Consider the following 17,071-nt stretch of genomic DNA (forward strand, 5'->3'; position numbering starts at 1 on the left):
TGAGACCCTTGGTTAGAATTTGCTGGAGGCGCTCTATAAACGCGTTCAACTGACAACCTACGTCTTGATTGGATGCATACAGATCAATCAGTCTGACTGCAACTTCAGTACGCTCTTTGTGACGCTTAGAGGCACTAGTAAGGTGAAGAAACGTTTCTCCACATTCAGTAGCTTCCTTGACTCTCTTCATCCCAGAGTATGCCTTGACTAGTGGAGAAAAGCCAGAGATCATGGAATCATTAGTTCAAGCAAGTGGCAGGGCATGGGTGATTCAGCACTTACAGAAATAGAACTGAATATTTTCCCATTCTACTGGTTTTGGTGCGATTGCTGCTTTGGCTCCTGGACCTCCATGTGTGGTGTATTGTATGGCTTCTCGTAGATCATTGATGACATCAGCCCAAGCCTCAGAACGTCTAATCCATAATCAACAATCAATGACTTTCATAGTCACAGAGAAAGACCGGAACGCGCTAAGCACTTACACTTCTTTGGATGCAATAGAAACGAGAGCAGCGTATAAATCCTGAGGCATGTTGCTTTTTCGATATTTGTCAATACGCTGTCGTAAGTCTTTGATATCAGTTTTATCGCCTTCCATCTTTTCCATTTCTCTGCGCAAGTCCAAGACTGGATTCTGGTCCAGAGATTGGTTCTGGCAGTATTCTAATGGAGTTGACACATTCAGAAACATGAAAACCAAAAAAGGGTGGATCTCCAAGAATGCAGACCACTTACGTAGTGCATCTTTGCAAATCTGTGCGGCCCTCCTGTAATCCTTGAGCTTGCCATGGAAGCGAGCTACTCAATGAACGCACCAGTCAACAAGGGTTTGTCACGAATTGGACTATAATGACGACTACACTGTACCTTGTTGAATCCGGGATTCCAAAGCTGCCTCGGGCTTACTATTCTTTCTAGCAAAAGTGTTTTCCCTATCAAAGCACTAGTTCAAGTACGAGAATTAGCCAAGCTTCTAAATGTGGTGAGCTTCATTCTGAGAGGTACCTTGTCCACATGAACAGGATCATTCTCATACCAAACCACGGAGAGCTGGCGTAAATAGTAAGTTGCATCGAATTTCAGTTGTAAATCGTTACCTAAGCAAGAGGGACGAGTTAAGAACTATCTCAACAGCGTAAAATCAATGATAGATACTCACATGTAGTATCAAGGATGACATAATTGAAGGCATTTTCTGCACTTTTCATATGGTTGGTAGCTTCAGTGATGTGGCCATGTTCCTTGTCGATAATAGACAGGTACAAGCGCGCGATGCCGCTTTGCAAGGTCATTCTGATTTCTCTTGCATTTTTCTCATCATCAGACAGCTTGCACTTGTCAGTCCCTACGGCGTGACGTGTTACTCTGAGAGCACATTTCAATTTGCAAGTGACAAAACTATAGTTTACTTTTGAAGGAATTATACTCTGGTTCATGTCGGTTCATCCATGAGCGAGCCTCTGCCAAGTATTGTCGAGCGACGATGTAACTGGAGTCCATCATCCGTTCTCTAGTCGTGTCGATCAAAAGACTCAGTACCATCTTAGACGATAAAAGTTGGCGTCTTATTACCCCATCAGCAAGTTAGCAGACCCAAGATCATCAAGGGCTTCGACAATGTCCTCCTAGAAAGGTGGCAAGGTATGAATGTTGCGTGTCGATGATACGTGTCAGTGATTTTTTGAGAGCACCTTATTCTTGGACAACTCAGCAGCTTTCAAATAGTCATGACCAGCGGCAATTCTTGCTCGATAAAAGTCGGCATCGTCAGAACTAGGAAATGAAAAAGAGTTAGGATGTGTGGGTATGGGCTAATTCGTTCGAACACATCACTTGCTGGGAGTAAGCCTTTCTTTGCTCATATAGTGCTCTAATTTGAGTATAGTGTGATTACATATCGAGACTGTATATAGATTTGAAAGGGTCATCAAGATCAACAATTCGGAATGAGATCAGTGACTTACACCAACTGCATACGTGTCTTGAAGGGGGAGTCGCCCTTCATGTGAGTTAATAATTGCAGAGTCTTTTGAGCCGATTCCAAAGCAGGTCTGGTGTCAGCGACTTCGTTGTATTTTTCTGCTAGCCAACTAGCACATTTGATGGCTTCCTTGTATTCTCCTGCGATCTCCAAACTTTCGAGTTCTCGTTGCTTGGCGCGTAGCTGCTTCTGCGTCACTGGAGCAGCATCCTCCCGTCCAAGCTGAAAGACGATTTTGCGTTTGCCCATACTTCCAATATTGTTGGTTTGGTTGTTTGGTTTGGGTTTCGGGTTGATTTCAAGGATTCTATATAGCAAAACAAGCCGTTCGGAGTAAGCGGATGCACTATTAACTAGATGATAAGAGGCTCAAGAGTTCCATTTTACAGTTCTTTTTCCTCTCTATCAGTAATCTACACTCGTCCACTGTGGGTGTGTTTCCGAAGCAACCATCAAAACACCCACCACGTCGACTTTCAAATTGAAACGCGATGATACATCTATTCGCTATTCACGTGTCAATCAAACAAAATTGATATCAAAAACACGTACTTGGTTACGTTTCGTTCGGTGCTGTCACTTCGAGAATCACCTGGAATGAAACTCGACGACTCAGCGAGCCAGATCGGTGTCAACAGTATTGGCGGTAAATGTCGGATGCAGTAAGTCACTCAGATATATGTTCTCGAGCTTCACTTGCTCACCATCCTTATATTCTAGGCAATTAAGGAAAACGAATCAGGAATTCATCACAAAAGAGAACTACGAGCAAAGAATCTAGATGCTACCAAAACTCGTCCTGGTCTGTTGCATTGTCTCTTTCGTTATGACCTCCAACATCTTAAGCTTGCCATCCAAACATCTTGACATTTGTGGTTAACACAAGCTTCCGTTATTAGACCCATCAACATTTGCTAATCTTGATGGATCAATCAAGAAAAACACCGCATTCATTAAGAAGCTCAAGACATCTCTAGTCGCTGATCAGCTCGATGCTCTCATAAAAGATATTACCTCCCTCAAACTGGAAAAGTACATTAGTGAAATAGCTACTGCCATTGCCGCCGAAGCTAGATTCAAAACCGCTGCCGATGTTCTCGCTGCCGTCGAAATATGCTCGCTTCTTCACCAGAGATTCAAGGACTTTACTCCTGAACTCGTACCTTCCCTCGTCAAACAGATTGGTCCTCCTCCTTCAACTGCAAACTTGTCGCCTGAACAAAAGGAACGTGAAGAATCGGGTCGGGTCGCCAAGCAAAGGAGTGCTATGCGTTTGATTACGGAATTGTACTTGGTTGGTATTGTGGTCGATGCACCCAACGCCAAAGAATCCATCATGACGCGGATGATCAAGGACTTGGTAATTACTAACTGCAAGAGTTTATCTGGGATCGGTGCTGACACTGCTCTATCGTAGATTTCCAGTGATAAGGAAGGGTATGCCAACTTGACATTGGCTGTAACTTTTGCCAAAGCATTCGGTCCATACTTTTTCGGTCCAAAGGTACATACTGATGAAGAGGATGTAGCTGACAAAACTGCACAGGTCCGTAGATTGGCGGTCCTTTTCGTTGAGTTGGAGTGAAATTCGTTCACTCGCTAAATCAATTCCCATAGACTTCACAAGAGTACGACATATTTGTGCCAAAAGACATACAGAATATCATAAAGAGTCTGTTTTTGGATTACTTCAAGAGAGCTGAAAAGGATTTAGTCCGAGGTCACAAAGTAAGACAATGACCCATTTCGCAGACGATCTTTTTTGCTCCTTTTTGGCTCACTTCTAAGGTCAAAATAGGCTATAAGGAAGATGGAGCATGCTAATCAAGAACACTTAATTGCAAGAGGCGAAGTCTCAGAAGAACGTCAAGAACGTTTTGAAAAGAATATGAAGACTTATGAACGACTGTTGACTGGAGTGCAAGCTTTAGCTGATGCCCTAGACCAAGAAATGCCAGATCTACCAAAAGACGACGTATTCTCATCTCAATTAGGAGGATCGGGGGCTACTTTAACAGTGGCAGTCCGTCCTGACGATGAAGATGCAGGAACTGGAGTTTGGGAAGATGAAGAATCCAAGTCTTTTTACGAGGACTTAGTAGACCTGAGATCAAAAGTACCTCCTGTACTACTTGGTGAACGTGTAGAACCCAAAGTTGAAACTGCTGAAGATATTGAACAGGCTCTAGCAAAAGAAGACGATGGTAGCAGTTCAAAGACCACTACTCCAGAACCTACTGAAATAGATGCAGAAGATAATGATGTTGCAACAGAAGAAGAGACTGCAACAGAATCCGCAACTACTACTGCTGCTCCATCATCGGGAGCGCCCTTGGCGCTGTTGATCACTCGTTTATCTGAACCGATGAATCGAGAGGCAATAGACACATTGGCTGTAGAGTTCTGCTTTATAAACACCAAGACGGCTCGTCGCAAAGTAGCCACCCATCTCAACTCTGTATCAAGACAAAGATTGGATTTGCTGCCATTTTATGCAAGGTTTGCGGCTACCTTGCTACCTTATATGCCAGATATTGGGCAAGCAGTGCTCGACAGGGTTTGTGTCTTGTCCTGCCGTTTAATATAATGGCTTTTGGCTGACTTATTGTTAAACATAGTTGGAGAAGCAGTTTCGCTTCAGTCAGAAGAAGAAGGATCATGGTTTTCTGGAAGAAAAGACCAAGGCGAGCGAAAAAACGAAGTCGCTTATAATTTATTGCTCCAGTATTTTGCTCAACATCTCCCTCCAATAATAGAACATTCGATATATGGCAGAACTGGTAAAATTCAAAGTAGCACCTCCACATATGGCATTTCACTATATCAAGTCCCTTCTCGATGTCTTTGTCGGTGAGAATGTGGAATTATTGTGCATCTTCCTGGAATCTTGTGGTCGTTTCCTATTTCGGTCTCATGAAACCAGTCCTCGTATGGCTACCTATGTGAGTACATTGCAATTAACAATTTCTTGGGGAGATTTTCATATTTGTTCCGCTGTTATAGCTGGACATCATGATGAAAAAGAAGGCTGCCGTCATTGTTGATCCCCGCCAAGTAGCACTGATTGATAGTGCCTATTACGACTGTAATCCTCCTACTCGACTTGCCGCTGTCAAGAAGGAACGGCCACCTATACAACTATACATTCGGAAAGTCATCTATCATGATCTGAATAGGAAGAATGTCGATAAAGTCCTAAAGCAGCTGCGAAAGCTGGATTGGAATGATCCATTGCATCTATCTTGCATCACAAAGGTACGGAACTCCTCATACTGGTATACTTATCTCATTTTTTGCTTAAATCACTCTCCACAATCGCCACAATCACCTTAGGTATTTCATAAAGTATGGAAAGTGAAATTCTCGAATCTGCATCTTGTGGCCTTTCTCGCTTCAGAATTGATGCGACACTATCCTCAATTCGGAATTGGAGTGATTGATGCGACTCTTGAAGATATCAGATTGGGTTTAGAAACCAATCTGTTTAAGATGAATCAACGAAGGATTGCCGTAGTCAAGTTTCTTGGTGAATTGTATAATTACAATATGTTGGATTCACCTGTTATCTTTGATACCTTGTTTCTATTGATGACTTATGGACACGGTATGTGTTGCATGTGGACTTTGTGAACCACATGTACGACTGAACGTATTCCGTCTTGCTTAATCAGAAGGAGGATTTGTCAAACCTGGTGTTATGAATCCTCTTGATGCTCCACACGACTTTTTCCGAGTTCGCTTGATTTGTACATTACTCGAGACATGTGGCGAATACTTTGATAAGGGCCCTACTGGACGTCGACTTGATGATTTTCTCACATACCTCCAAGTATGTATTCATCCTTTGTTTCCCTTTTTTGCTGAAAAGGCTGACACTTTTCTTTCCATTTCCCAACAGCTGTACATTAATAGCAAGGCCAAAGCACCTATAGACATTGACTTTCTAGTCGCCGAAACCTTTGAACTGCTACGACCATCACGTAGACTCTATAGTTCGTATGAAGAAGCATTGACTGCTGTACAAGATCTATATAGTAAGCGAGTCGGATCTGCACAGACGTCCCAGCCTGAAATCGCTGTATCTAGTCCAGACGATGAAATGGAAGAAGAGGAAGAAGGCGTCGGTCATGCCAACCACGATAAAGATGAGGATGGAGAATCAGATGATGACGATGAGGGCGGAGAAGAGGATGATAAAGAAGAAGACTTTAATGAAGAGGACAACAATGACGAAGATGTCGTTGTACATATGCCTGAAACTGGTATGGAAGATGATCCAGACAATGATGAATTCGACAAGGACTTTAGTCGTATGATGCAGGATTCACTAGAGTCTCGCAAAACAGCGCCTCGACCACCTACATTTGATGTACCCATCCCTGCCAAATCCGCCGCCATGAAACGAGAAGAAGAAGGCAATATGAATCCAGACCAGGTAGCATTCACCTTGCTTGTCAAACGAGGTACGAAAGCCACCAGTAAATCACTCGTAATACCTGCCGAATCATCACTAGCACAAGCTGCTCGTGCACAAATAGAAGCTGAAAAGGAAGAACGTGGGCTGTTGAAGCAGCTTGTTCTCAACTACGAGGAACGTGGGAGGATTGATGCTGCACGAGAAGAAACTTTTATTGAGAATGCAAGATCTTGGGGGTCACTCAAAGACCAGCAGTCTTCAAGTGGTAGTACTCGACTTGAAGATGATAATAGTATTCCTCAGGCAGAGTATATACCTGGATTAGGTCGTGGCCGAGGCATTCGAGAATTCCGTACAAGTAATAATAGTAATTTCGTTGCTGCTGGTGGGGGTGGAAGAGGTGATCAGCAACGTCGTGGTAGCAATGCACAAGGTGGTGGTTACGGTCAACGTGGATCCTCGCGTGGTGGAGGAGAGGGTAGAGGCAGAGGAGACGGCAGAGGTCGAGGAGAGTTTCGAGGACGTGGTAGTGCTGCAAGTTGAATTTTAGAAAGGTAAAAAAACGCATGCGAAAGTTGTCACAATATGAAGGATTGTATGTCACAGACATCTAACCAGATTTGTAGATAGGTGGAAGCTTACACAGATTAGTTGGAGTCAGAGAGAGGGAGACAGTGTCCCAATCCGAGGGACAATTTGACCCTTCACCAATGGCTAGTGAAGAAGCATTCATTGAAGATTAGATGACCGCTTGTTTGCTTATACTTGTTTGGACTTTTCTTTCCCATATCTGATGGCGAAACAAAGTTCAACAACAACGACCACGCACAAATCCCAAAAATAAAAGCAATAACACAACTTATGGATTTCGTTCATGCGTCTATTAAAAGTCTTACTACAATATGCGTGAGGCGTGTGGGTGATGGATCGGACAAGATGTTTACAATTTTAAGGATTCGATGAGTATTTGTTTCTTCTTTAAGCGTTAACAGGGAGGGCCTCGACTCTATGCCTTGGCAGCTGCTGGTGTGGATGGCTTATCCAAAAGTTGCTAAAAATTGTAGAAAACATTGTGAGATCTAAGCGATTTCGACACAAGAACAAAACCAGAAATCAAGATGAGTAAATGCTTACACCAAAGAATGGAATTAAGCTCTGAGCCACAGTGAAGGAGAAGATGAGTTTAGGACCCACAACCAGAATCTTTGGTGTAAGTCCCTTGAAGAAGGACCCAAATCCTTCCTTGGCAATCATCCTGCTGACAATGGTTAAACCAGATTCAGCTTCAGCTGCTGATTTGGCTTGAATACGGGTCTTGATGACGTCCAGCTAAATACACAAATAAAGGGGGTGAGTTGTTGCCTAACACATACTGTGAGACTCCTTCTGGTTTTTTTGCTCAGAATCCATAAACGTACAGGAGCAGAAACAGCGATCGAAGAAATAGCACCAGCAATAGAAGCGACAAAGTTTTGACCCCATGTAGCTTTAGAATAGTCGTCCAATTTAAAGAGATATTCTTTTGTGACTGCTGAACCACCGAAAAGTGCGAATGATCCTGGAGCGTTACGGGCGGCGGTCCATGTTGCTCCCCTGGGTTTGACGGGTTCGGTAAGATTCTAGTCGAGAATGACAAGGATCGCCAAAACAAATGACGGGTAGCTTGTCGTAATGAGCTACTGACTCGTTTGTTCTATCACATACCTGTATAATCCCATTCCTTCCTGTGAAACGATTTCCATGATACCCTTTCCTTGAATCGATTGTGGGTTTGTTTGCATCTTGATTTTGAGGACGTCCAATGGGAGCAGGACGATTTCACCAATGCCCACCAAACTAAGTATCAAGAGGTATAGAAATATGGAAGTGTCAGGATGATTGCAGCCATGATAACGCGTTTTGGTCCTTTTGAGTAGTTTTTTGTTTAGAATTCCAATTTTCTTTTTACCTGCCAGCAGTAGCATGCATGATGGTCTTTCCAGTCCCAACACCAAACAAGTTCTCGAATGTAGACTTGTGGTACTTGTTCAAGTAGTCGTTGACGTAGGGTTGACCACCAAACTTGTAGACTCGTTGCAAAACCTTGTATCCAGCAGCCCATCCCAGACCTGGGAAGAGAGCACCCCATTTGGCAAAGAAGCCCTTGTCTGCTGCATTCTAGAGTGTGTATATGTGTGAATATAGGAGTGGGTTTCAAGGATGTGAGTCACAGCTCGCGAAATGCAAGTATAGAACCAACATACTTTGAAGATGATTTTGTTGAGAGTGCTCATGCCTTCACCGAATGTAGCACCATTTGCAAAGGGCTAATCAGAAAGTACATGTAAGCGTTACGTTCAAACATTTGGCTTTCAAACTCGCTAGTTGCCACATAATCAATTAGCAACAAAGATATGCTACAGAGCAAATCCGCAACCCAACGAGGGGCGAAGCGAGGAGGTTCCATGTATGAAAATTTTACCTTTGCCTGATTTGTCATGAGTCGCTTTGCGACTGTGTCTACAGGGTGGAAACCAAGCAATTCGAGAATTCCTGTTTGATGGATTGCAGTCAGTAAACGATGGCATGTATAGACGATAAGTACGAGATAGGCAGCAATAATAGAGGCAATAAGGACGAGAGCATGGCAAACAATGGGACCAACCTGCAGTAGCTGACCCTGCGATTCTGGCAGTAGCCGAGTCCTTCTTTCCTCCTTTACCAGTTGGCATTGGTGGAGACATTCTATATGATTACGTAGTCTTGATATGGGAGTAACTGCTAGTCCTAGTGATTGTCAGCGTCTTGGTGAATTGGATTGGACTGTGCTGTGCTGGGTTTTTTTCTGGCAGTCGTCAGCTTGGTGGAACCTTGATTAGCACGGTAGAAATCGGAATGCAAAGACAGAAGAGAGGCATTCAACTCAAGCTGTGCATCTGCATATATCTTTAAATGATCTGACATCTCGTCATGTCGCCCCTGCTCAAACTTGCTTTTTCTGAGCTCTGGCTGTTTTTGTGAGAGCAGTTTATTTGACAAGCTGTTCACGGACCCACCTCAAGATCAACAAGTCAAAGGCGTCTGCATCAAGTCGCAACCCATGGAAACAGGTTGTAGGAAGTGATCTTCCATAACAAACCAGGAACGATGGAGAACTGAGAAAGTCGACATCAATTATTGCTCTCGCAGTTACCTTCAGAGACGACTAGTTCTCTCAACCGCACTCAGCTACATCTGTACATAACGAGCTCTAAAATGATATTTAGGTCTCTGGTGCACTTGCTTTCCCCAATGTTAACGTCAAACTTTTTGTTCCTCACTGAGGTGGTCGCAAAACGCTCCTGCGAGTGAAGGGCGTACTGCGAGGTAGCCGCAACAGATCTATGCTTCAGAATCACAATATTCTCATACTGTCATATCGAACTTTCGAGATGTTTGGTCCAACAAACTCCCGATCGCTCCCGATTGTCTTGTACTCACTTTTTCCAAAAATCCACTTCGACGTCACATCAAAGTTACTTCTGGCTAATAGTTGAAACAATGCCAAAACGACCCATTATCATTGCGAATGCGTCTGGATGGGGTAAGAGTAGCATAAGACAGCTCTTTCTAGGGTTTCTCACTTGTTAAACTTGCATAGTGTGGGACAGACCAACTGCAATACTAGAGCAGGCGACTGGAGGTCCTGTTGATGTGATCGTAAGTTCAAAACGTTCAATTCAGACTTGAATTTACTTACACTGTGACTTTGTTTAGATTGGTGACTGTATGAGTTTTCGACATTTTGCTACTCAAACATTGTAATCTAGTTCTTGGCCAGTGTTGACTGTATCTCTTTTAATTCACTTCTAGACCTCGCCGAATACAATCTCGCAGTGTTGACACCAACCAAAGTTGCTGGAGGAGCCGGTTATGACCGTACTTTCAACATTGGCCTGTCTATGGCACTTGACGAGATATGCACTCGCAAAATCAAGCTAGTAGTGAATGCAGGTGGCGCTGCCCCCGAAACTTTAGCCCGTGACATTCGCAAAATGTTAAAGGATCGCAACCACACCAACACAAAAGTCGCACATATTGAAGGTGACAATGTTTTGCCACAGCTGGAATCATATCAAAAGGCTGGGTATACCTTAAATCATATGGATACAGGCGCTCCAATCTCATCGTGGAATCTGGTATGTATTCATATTGTCGAAACCGCTTTCAAGACCTGACTTTTGATACTTTAAATGTTAACAGCTTGAGTTTTAATCAAGCGTACGACGATAATATAAGACGAGACATCTAATATTTCCAACGCATTAGAAACCCACTTCCGCAAACGCGTATTTAGGAGCTTGGGGAATAGCTGCTGCTTTGGCAGCTGGTGCTGATATTGTCATTTGTCCTCGAGTTACTGATGCATCACTGACCGTTGGTCCTGCCATATGGTGGCATGGTTGGACGCAAACTGATCCAGATATTTGCGACAAGCTTGCACACAGCATGGTTGCTGGACATATAATCGAGTGTGGTGGTCATGCAAGTGGAGGAATGTTCACTGGATGTGAGTGTCCTTGGTGTCTGTAGCCATATACGTTTTAAACCAAGACGACTCACCGATATAGATCGAAGCATCAATATGCGCCATGTCGGATTTCCGATTGCAGAAATCTCAGAAACCGGAGAATGCATTATAACAAAGCATCCAAACACTGGCGGCGCCATTAACGTAGACACAATTCGAGCTCAAGTTTTATACGAGATTCAAGGCCCAGTATACCTGAACGCCGACGTAACCACACATTTTGAAACGATTAAACTGACACAAGTGGGTCAGGATCGAGTGCTTGTATCAGAAGTAAAAGGATCTCCACCACCACCAACAACCAAGGTTGCTATAAATGGACCTGCGGGATACGCGGCTGAAATATCATTCTACGCGTGTGGATATGATGTGGACGAGAAACGGGATACGATGGAGATTGTGGCTGAAGCTGAGGTAGCCCACATTCGTGATAAATTGACGTATTTAAAAGTCGAAAAGATTGGTACTGCTAGAGTGGATCCACAGGACGAAAATGAGGCGTCAGTGAGAATTAGGATATCTGCAGCATCGTTGGACAAAGATGCTTTGCATCCTACTAATTTCTCAAGGAGGATTATGGGAGCTGCATTATCGTCCTTTCCAGGTATGTTTGCATCTCTGATACTTGAATACTTGAAGAATCTAATTCCAAACAATGCTAGGATTGTACTTTGAATACAGCGGATTCCCATTACCTAGTCTCTATTACGAGTACTGGCCAACACTAGGCCTTCCGTACTCGATGGTCCCGCACAAAGTTGTTTTGGAGAATGGACACGTTATTGATATCCCAGCACCGAAAGTCACTGCAGTAGCTCCTCGTCCCCCGCATTTTGAAGGTGGTGGTGATCTGACTGGTTTCGGGCCATGTGTATCGCTGCCGCTTGGTGTCGTAACACATGGACGAGCAGGCGACAAAGGAGGCAACTCGAACATTGGATTCTGGAGTACCGTACGTTTTGTCACCAGCGTCCCTTCATGATTAAACAGTTAACAAGTTGTACTTTCAGACTGATTTGGGATACGAATGGCTAAAAGCCTTCTTGACTGGCAAGAAGATATATGAGCTTCTCGGGCGAGAGGTTTCGCATTTGCCTCTCTCGTGTATAGAGAGATACGAGTTCCCAAAGCTTCGGGCGGTGAGTCAGAAAAGTTGTCGCAATATTAATATCACAGACATCTAACATGAGTTCTTTGTAGGTACATGTGCTGATTAAAGGCGTATGTTCTGGTTACATTACGAAATCGCCCTCTTTCGTGCTTACAGTTATTGAATCCATAGGTCCTGGGTCGTGGTGCTAGATCGAACAACCGTATCGACAATCTTGGCAAATCAATGGTAGACGAAATAACGTGATGGTTGTAAGATTCTTCAACTGACCCCTTTCTCGTTTGATTTAGGGTGAATTGGTTAGATCCAGAATCGTTGATATACCAGTCGAAATTGTCAGGACGGCGCGTATTGATGGGAAAGTTGGTCTGAGTCTTGCAGGGGATGCAGCTAGTCCTCGGCTGTAGGAAGGTCGAGTTGTAAGTGGTGTATCGATGGCAAGTGCCTTGCCAAGAGGCAAAAGGGCAAAGATAATGCGTTAAAAAGATCAAATAAACTCCTTGTCTGCCAAACAATTCTCATGTTTTCCAATCGGGCAATAAATCTTCCACTTTGTTTCGTGACACGCATTTACGCCAGTCAGCACTTTTAAACAACAACAGAAAAGCATAGCAATCAAAAGATGTCAGGCTCCGTCCTAACGTACACTCCGGTGTCTGAAATAGCTAAGGTTAGAAGCGACCGCTACGATGTTTTGGTTGATTTTGTCGGACAATTGAGATGTGGTTTTCGAAGTTTGAGGGGTTTTATGCCACTGAAGCTGGCAGGCTGGACATTGATCTTCTGTTTTTCATACCTGCAGTCCTTGGCCTGATCTTTCTTTGTAACGTGTCTGAATAACAACATTCGCCTACATGTAGATTTGCGATGAACTGAGAACAACATTTGAATCAGGCCTTACTCTACCTCTCGAGTATCGCAAACAGCAACTACGAGGTCTATACAAGATGCTCGACGAGAACTCGAAGCGCTTTGAAGAAGCTCTATTCAAGGATCTCCATCGCCCACAGTTTGAGGCCCTCCTTGGTGACTCGATTGGAACCTTAAACGAGATTGTTGGTGCTATCAACAACTTGGATGCTTGGGCTGCTGATGAGTACCCTGTTGAATCTCCGAGTGGCGATCGTGCACATATCCGCAAGCAGCCCTTGGGTAAATTGATTTTGGTCGATGCGAACAGGATTGGTATCTAATCTTGTTTAACCCTGATACTCCAGGATTGTGCTGTATCTTTGCCCCGTGGAACTACCCTGGCAAGTGTTTGAACAGCTCCTTTCGGTGTTAGACCGCAATGTTTGTTTTGAATGTTGGAATTCTGCACAGTATTGACCTGTTAGCTTTGGACCGCGACGATTTATTTTGAAATCCTGATTGCTTTCTCGCCTTGTATAGTCTTCCTTACTACCTCGCCATTGGTTGGTGCTATTGCCGCAGGTTGCACAGCCGTTTTGAAGCCCTCCGAATTGACTCCATACAGCTCTGCATTGATGACTGAGCTCGCTCCTAAATATCTGGATCCACGAGCATACCGATTCGTAAACGGTGCTGTAGCAGAGTCTACTAAATTATTAGAACAACGATTTGATCATATCACGTATACCGGTAATGGACAGGTTGGCAAGATTGTTATGAGTGCTGCTGCAAAGAATTTGACTCCAGTGCTGTTGGAGCTTGGTGGCAAGGTAATAATAAATGGTGTACGCAATTTGAAAGTATTATAACGACTCAAATCACTTTTTTAAGTGTCCTGTCGTCGTTGAAAGTGATATTAAGGATGTCAAGCTAGCTGCCAAGAGAATTCTATGGGGCAAGTCGTCTAACTGTGGCCAAACCTGTATTGCACCCGACTACGTAATGGTCACCAGTAAAGCAATGAAGGAGAAACTGATTGTAGGATTCAAAGAAGCGTTTGATGAATTCTTTGGCACTGAAGGTGCTCAAAAATCGGACTCGTATGCCCGTATCGTCAATATCAACCACTGGAATCGTCTCAACAAGGTCTTGGAACGTCAATTGGCTGTTGCTGGATCTAAGGTTGTTGCTGGTGGTCAAAAGGATTCTGCTGATTTATTTATTGCTCCTACTGTTGTCGATATTGCTGGATTGGATGCTGCTGCTCATCCAATGATGGAGGGGGAGATATTTGGGGTATGTAGTAGTGTCGTTTTTTTAAGTGTAGAGTGGCAGAAAACAGAAAGTAACAAAAACACTGGTTGAGAGTAAGGGAGCCACGCCAAATAATAATACGTCATTCTTTCTAGCCTCTTTTGCCAATTATTGAAGTGCCATCGCTTGATGCTGCCATTAGGTACATAAACTCTCGAGATCGTCCTTTGGCTGCTTACATCTTCACTGAAGATGAAAAGAAGGCGCAAAAGTTCCTGAACAGCACCACAAGTGGCGGAGCGCTGGTCAACGATGTGATAGTCCATATAAATACGCCAGGTTTGCCGTTTGGAGGTAAGTGTTTTATGGCGGTCTCAATTCGGCTTTCAATCAATCTAATCCCATTTTTTTTAGGCGTTGGACCTTCTGGAATGGGTGGCTACCAACACAAATTCAGTTTCGATGTCTACTCTCACAAAAAGTCAACTTTGATCAAGAAACTCAAGGCTGGTGGTGTTGATGGTGTTCGTTTCCCTCCATACAAGCCAAATGTGGTACGTACTATACTATACAGATCTTTCAATTTCCCCCAAGGTGTTAATTTCCCTTCTCTTGGCAGATTTGGCTAGTCAACACCTTTGTCAAGAAGGGATTGCCAGGACCTGTTATGGACACGCTATTTGCTCTTGTAGCAGGTCTGCGTAAAGTCGCACCCGTTTTCGGTCTTGCTCTTTACACTTACGCCATCGTGCAATGGGTAAAACGATCCAAGCTCTAGACTCAAAATGCTTTTGTTGTGATTTGTCTGAAACAATTATAAAATGCAAGATGCACCAGTCTCGTTGCCATTTATTGCCGTTTTATTAGGTTGAATTGGGTGGAGAGTGGTTTGTAAGTCGCGTGTACTGACTGGTGTTTTTGTGGATACTCGGTCTTGAAGGGAGTTCGATATGTTCTTGACGTTCTTCTGCTTCTGCGTAATGTTTAAATTCTGTGCAAAGCGGCCTTCTAGATGTTTGTGTGGACATTTTCTGCCAATCAGTGGATTCCTCGTGTCGCACCTCGCTCGTCCATCACCACAACAAACAAGTAATAACTACAACCAGACGCGAAACAAGTAACCAGAACGTTTCAAGGTGAGCAATAGCATTTTATATGTAAAGACCTATGAGATCTACCGTAATTTTAATATCTTTCTTACTGAGTACCATCTCGTACATCACAAAAACACACGAGCCGCGAAATTAAACTACAACACAAGAACCTGAGTTAAACAGTCTCTAACTAAATCCGCCTTATCATTTTTATAGAACTCTAAACCTTAAATTCAATCTCTATATCACAAATGGACGCTAAAGCTATTCAAGGTGAACACATTTCCGTTGGATTTGGTTTTCCTTGTTCTTGGCGATCAAACAATACTGGATTTTGACTAAGACGACCTCAATATCTATAGAATTGGCCTCAGGAGATGTCAAGTCTAGACTCAAGAAGACTGTAACTGCTGAAAAGAACCCTTTGCCTGTAAGTGTTCCTTGGGTGCAATGTTGCGACTCTGACCGCACAGTTTCTAACATGTTTCCTTCTTACCAACATAGACCAAAGATGGTAATTACCGGACGAGTATATGTGCACTATTGGTATACTGATTCTCTTATTCTCATCTTGTATAGATTTGGCCAAGGTTGCTCAAGAGGAGAAGACTGCACCCAAGAAATAAGTGGTTTGTCTAATCACTTGCAACCTTAAAAAAGGTTTTGGTCAATCCAGTTGTGCGTCAAAAATGTCCAAAGAAGACTAGTATGTGTCAGCAAAATCCGTATAAAAAACATATAAAAAATGTGGGATGGTGACGGGATTCAATAAGAAATATATCATTTTTTCGTAACGCAACGCGTGTAGTTCTGCAGTTCATATTTAGTGCGTTGCGATCTCCCTTCTTCCTGCCTTGGCCCGTCCTGTTATTCCTCCTCATCTATCTTCACATTTCGTCGTGATTTTTCCCAAACCACAAACAAGGACAGTTCTGCAACGGATTGATTGATTCCAACCACCGGGACAATACGACATGGTAAGCGGTCATATATCTCAATTGATCCGATGCTACTCCATATCATGTACAACCAGAACTGGCGCTCCCTATCTCACAATCCAACCCAAATCGACTGACACTATCATCTCGTATTTAGGCAGCTGTACCCAAAGAAGGAACCAAGGATTATGCAGATGTAGAAGCCACTCTTGCAAGACTACAAACTCATAAGGGTGTTCAAGGTGTGGGGATCGCATTGCATTTACATAGCATTTTATCGCAATTGTCTCATACTTGAGATGGAAAAACGTAGGAATCGTAATTGCGACACATGAAGGAGCAGTGATTCGATCTACTTTGGACAATATACAGACACAGCAGTACTCGACCCTGGTGTCTCAGTTGGCTGCAAAGGCGAAAGGGTCTGTAAGGGATTTAGATCCAGAGGTAATGAATGATACATAGGACTGATTATTGTTTGAAACGCTAGCTGAATGTGATTTGGAATTGTAGGATGACCTGACCTTCTTGCGTATACGGTCGAAAAAGCATGAGGTATGAACGACAGCTGTCACAAAGGTTGTGTGATGTTGACTCACCGATACAATATCATTTTTAGATCATGGTCGCAGAGAGTAAGAAGGAGATGCTGTAGTGGATTTAGATCTTGAACACTAACGCAACATTATCGTTTAAATAGCCAAACCGTACTTGCTGATCGTGATTCAAAACCCGCATGAACTTTGACGCAATCGACGTGTCATCCCCAATTGTATGTGTCTAGTAGTTGGATATTCGTGTTGCAGAATATAAATTGTTTAGATTACGCAGTGTATCGTTACGGCGACCTCCACTATATTCAGTTACAGATA

The 17,071-nt window shown here is 43.4% G+C and overlaps 4 protein-coding genes across 4 annotated transcripts; 3 read left to right on the forward strand and 1 right to left on the reverse strand.

Annotated features, from left to right (window-relative positions):
* Positions 1-2,634: 2,634 nt before the first annotated feature.
* On the forward strand, positions 2,635-6,944 carry SmJEL517_g05965 (uncharacterized protein; the record flags this gene model as incomplete). Its single annotated transcript, XM_031171891.1, has 11 exons — positions 2,635-2,646; positions 2,705-2,786; positions 2,884-3,344; positions 3,402-3,530; positions 3,602-3,712; positions 3,783-4,541; positions 4,741-4,926; positions 4,988-5,239; positions 5,318-5,588; positions 5,656-5,813; positions 5,883-6,944. The coding sequence occupies 11 exons, from the start codon at positions 2,635-2,637 to the stop codon at positions 6,942-6,944; spliced, it is 3,483 nt and encodes a 1,160-aa protein (XP_031022137.1).
* A 463-nt stretch (positions 6,945-7,407) lies between these two features.
* SmJEL517_g05966 (uncharacterized protein) lies at positions 7,408-9,124 on the reverse strand (the record flags this gene model as incomplete). The annotated part of the gene is made up of 8 exons (XM_031171892.1): positions 7,408-7,452; positions 7,536-7,730; positions 7,820-7,994; positions 8,106-8,237; positions 8,350-8,558; positions 8,645-8,707; positions 8,863-8,933; positions 9,046-9,124. The coding sequence occupies 8 exons, from the start codon at positions 9,122-9,124 to the stop codon at positions 7,408-7,410; spliced, it is 969 nt and encodes a 322-aa protein (XP_031022136.1).
* A 3,559-nt stretch (positions 9,125-12,683) lies between these two features.
* SmJEL517_g05967 (uncharacterized protein) lies at positions 12,684-14,945 on the forward strand (the record flags this gene model as incomplete). Its single annotated transcript, XM_031171893.1, has 7 exons — positions 12,684-12,731; positions 12,922-13,213; positions 13,454-13,743; positions 13,805-14,209; positions 14,323-14,521; positions 14,582-14,721; positions 14,787-14,945. 7 exons carry the CDS (start codon positions 12,684-12,686, stop codon positions 14,943-14,945), a joined length of 1,533 nt encoding a protein of 510 aa, XP_031022135.1.
* Positions 14,946-16,235: 1,290 nt separating this feature from the next.
* SmJEL517_g05968 (uncharacterized protein) lies at positions 16,236-16,854 on the forward strand (the record flags this gene model as incomplete). The annotated part of the gene is made up of 5 exons (XM_031171894.1): positions 16,236-16,238; positions 16,357-16,441; positions 16,513-16,646; positions 16,713-16,754; positions 16,819-16,854. 5 exons carry the CDS (start codon positions 16,236-16,238, stop codon positions 16,852-16,854), a joined length of 300 nt encoding a protein of 99 aa, XP_031022139.1.
* Between the last annotated feature and the right edge of the window lie 217 nt (positions 16,855-17,071).

This window comes from Synchytrium microbalum (assembly GCF_006535985.1).
Source record: "Synchytrium microbalum strain JEL517 chromosome Unknown SmJEL517_scf0068, whole genome shotgun sequence".
In the NCBI taxonomy this organism is placed as follows: domain Eukaryota; kingdom Fungi; phylum Chytridiomycota; class Chytridiomycetes; order Synchytriales; family Synchytriaceae; genus Synchytrium; species Synchytrium microbalum.